Here is a 796-nt window from a genome sequence, read left to right as displayed (position 1 = left end):
GTGTGTGTGTGTGTGTGGGTGTGTGTGTTTGTGTGTGTGTGAGTGTGTGTGTGTGTGTGTGTTTGGGTGTGTGTGTGTGATTGTGAGTGTGTGTGAGTGTGTGTGTGTGTGAGCAGGAGCAGTCTCTGTGACCCCTACCTGTCTGTATCTCTCTCCGTGTCCCCACCCCTCTCCCTGTGGGACCCTCCTGTTGTGTGTCAGTCCCTTTCCCCCTGTTTGTGTGGGTAAGTGCTGGGGACTGGTGTAATTTCTTGCTGGTTGTCTTTCAGGTTAAGGCTAAGAATGATTTTAAGTACCAGAGATACGAGAGCAGCTGGTCATATCTTAAAATGACAAAGGGGAACTATGCTGAGTCTGGCCGGGGAATCTTCTCCAGTTATTCCTCAAACTATGATCAATTTACCAACAAGAACAACGAGAAAAAGAAGGTCAGTAAGACAGAGCCTATTGATTGTGGTCTCACAGGTGGACAGTGAGATGAGTAGAAAGCCAGAAACCAGGTAATGTGTGCCTTACTGAGATTATCCAGCAAAATGAGAGATTTTAGCTGGAACACTACACTCACAGTTAACCCTTAATCGACACTCCAACTGTAATCTTTCACCCATTGGTCTCATTCACTCTACATACACCAACTGACCCAGTCTAATCCCACTCTCCCCCCTCACTCCCCACTCCCTTTAATATCCCACCCAGTCTAATCCCTCACTTCCTGCTCCCTTTAATATCCCACCCAGTCTAATCCCTCTTCCCCCTCACTCCCCGCTCCCTTTAATATCCCACCCAGTCTAATCCC

General features: G+C 47.9%; 1 protein-coding gene across 1 annotated transcript in view; it reads left to right on the top strand.

Annotated features, from left to right (window-relative positions):
* c7a (complement component 7a) overlaps positions 1-796 on the top strand; it is a 23,858-nt gene that overhangs the window by 1,474 nt on the left and 21,588 nt on the right. The window contains exon 3 of the mRNA XM_048594225.1: positions 270-465. Within this exon, the coding sequence (XP_048450182.1) occupies positions 270-465 (196 nt within the window). The remainder of the gene's footprint in view (positions 1-269; positions 466-796) is intronic.

This window comes from Rhincodon typus, chromosome 3 (genome assembly GCF_021869965.1).
Source record: "Rhincodon typus isolate 14 chromosome 3, sRhiTyp1.1, whole genome shotgun sequence".
Taxonomy (NCBI): domain Eukaryota; kingdom Metazoa; phylum Chordata; class Chondrichthyes; order Orectolobiformes; family Rhincodontidae; genus Rhincodon; species Rhincodon typus.
This window is presented reverse-complemented; position numbering and strand designations above follow the sequence as displayed.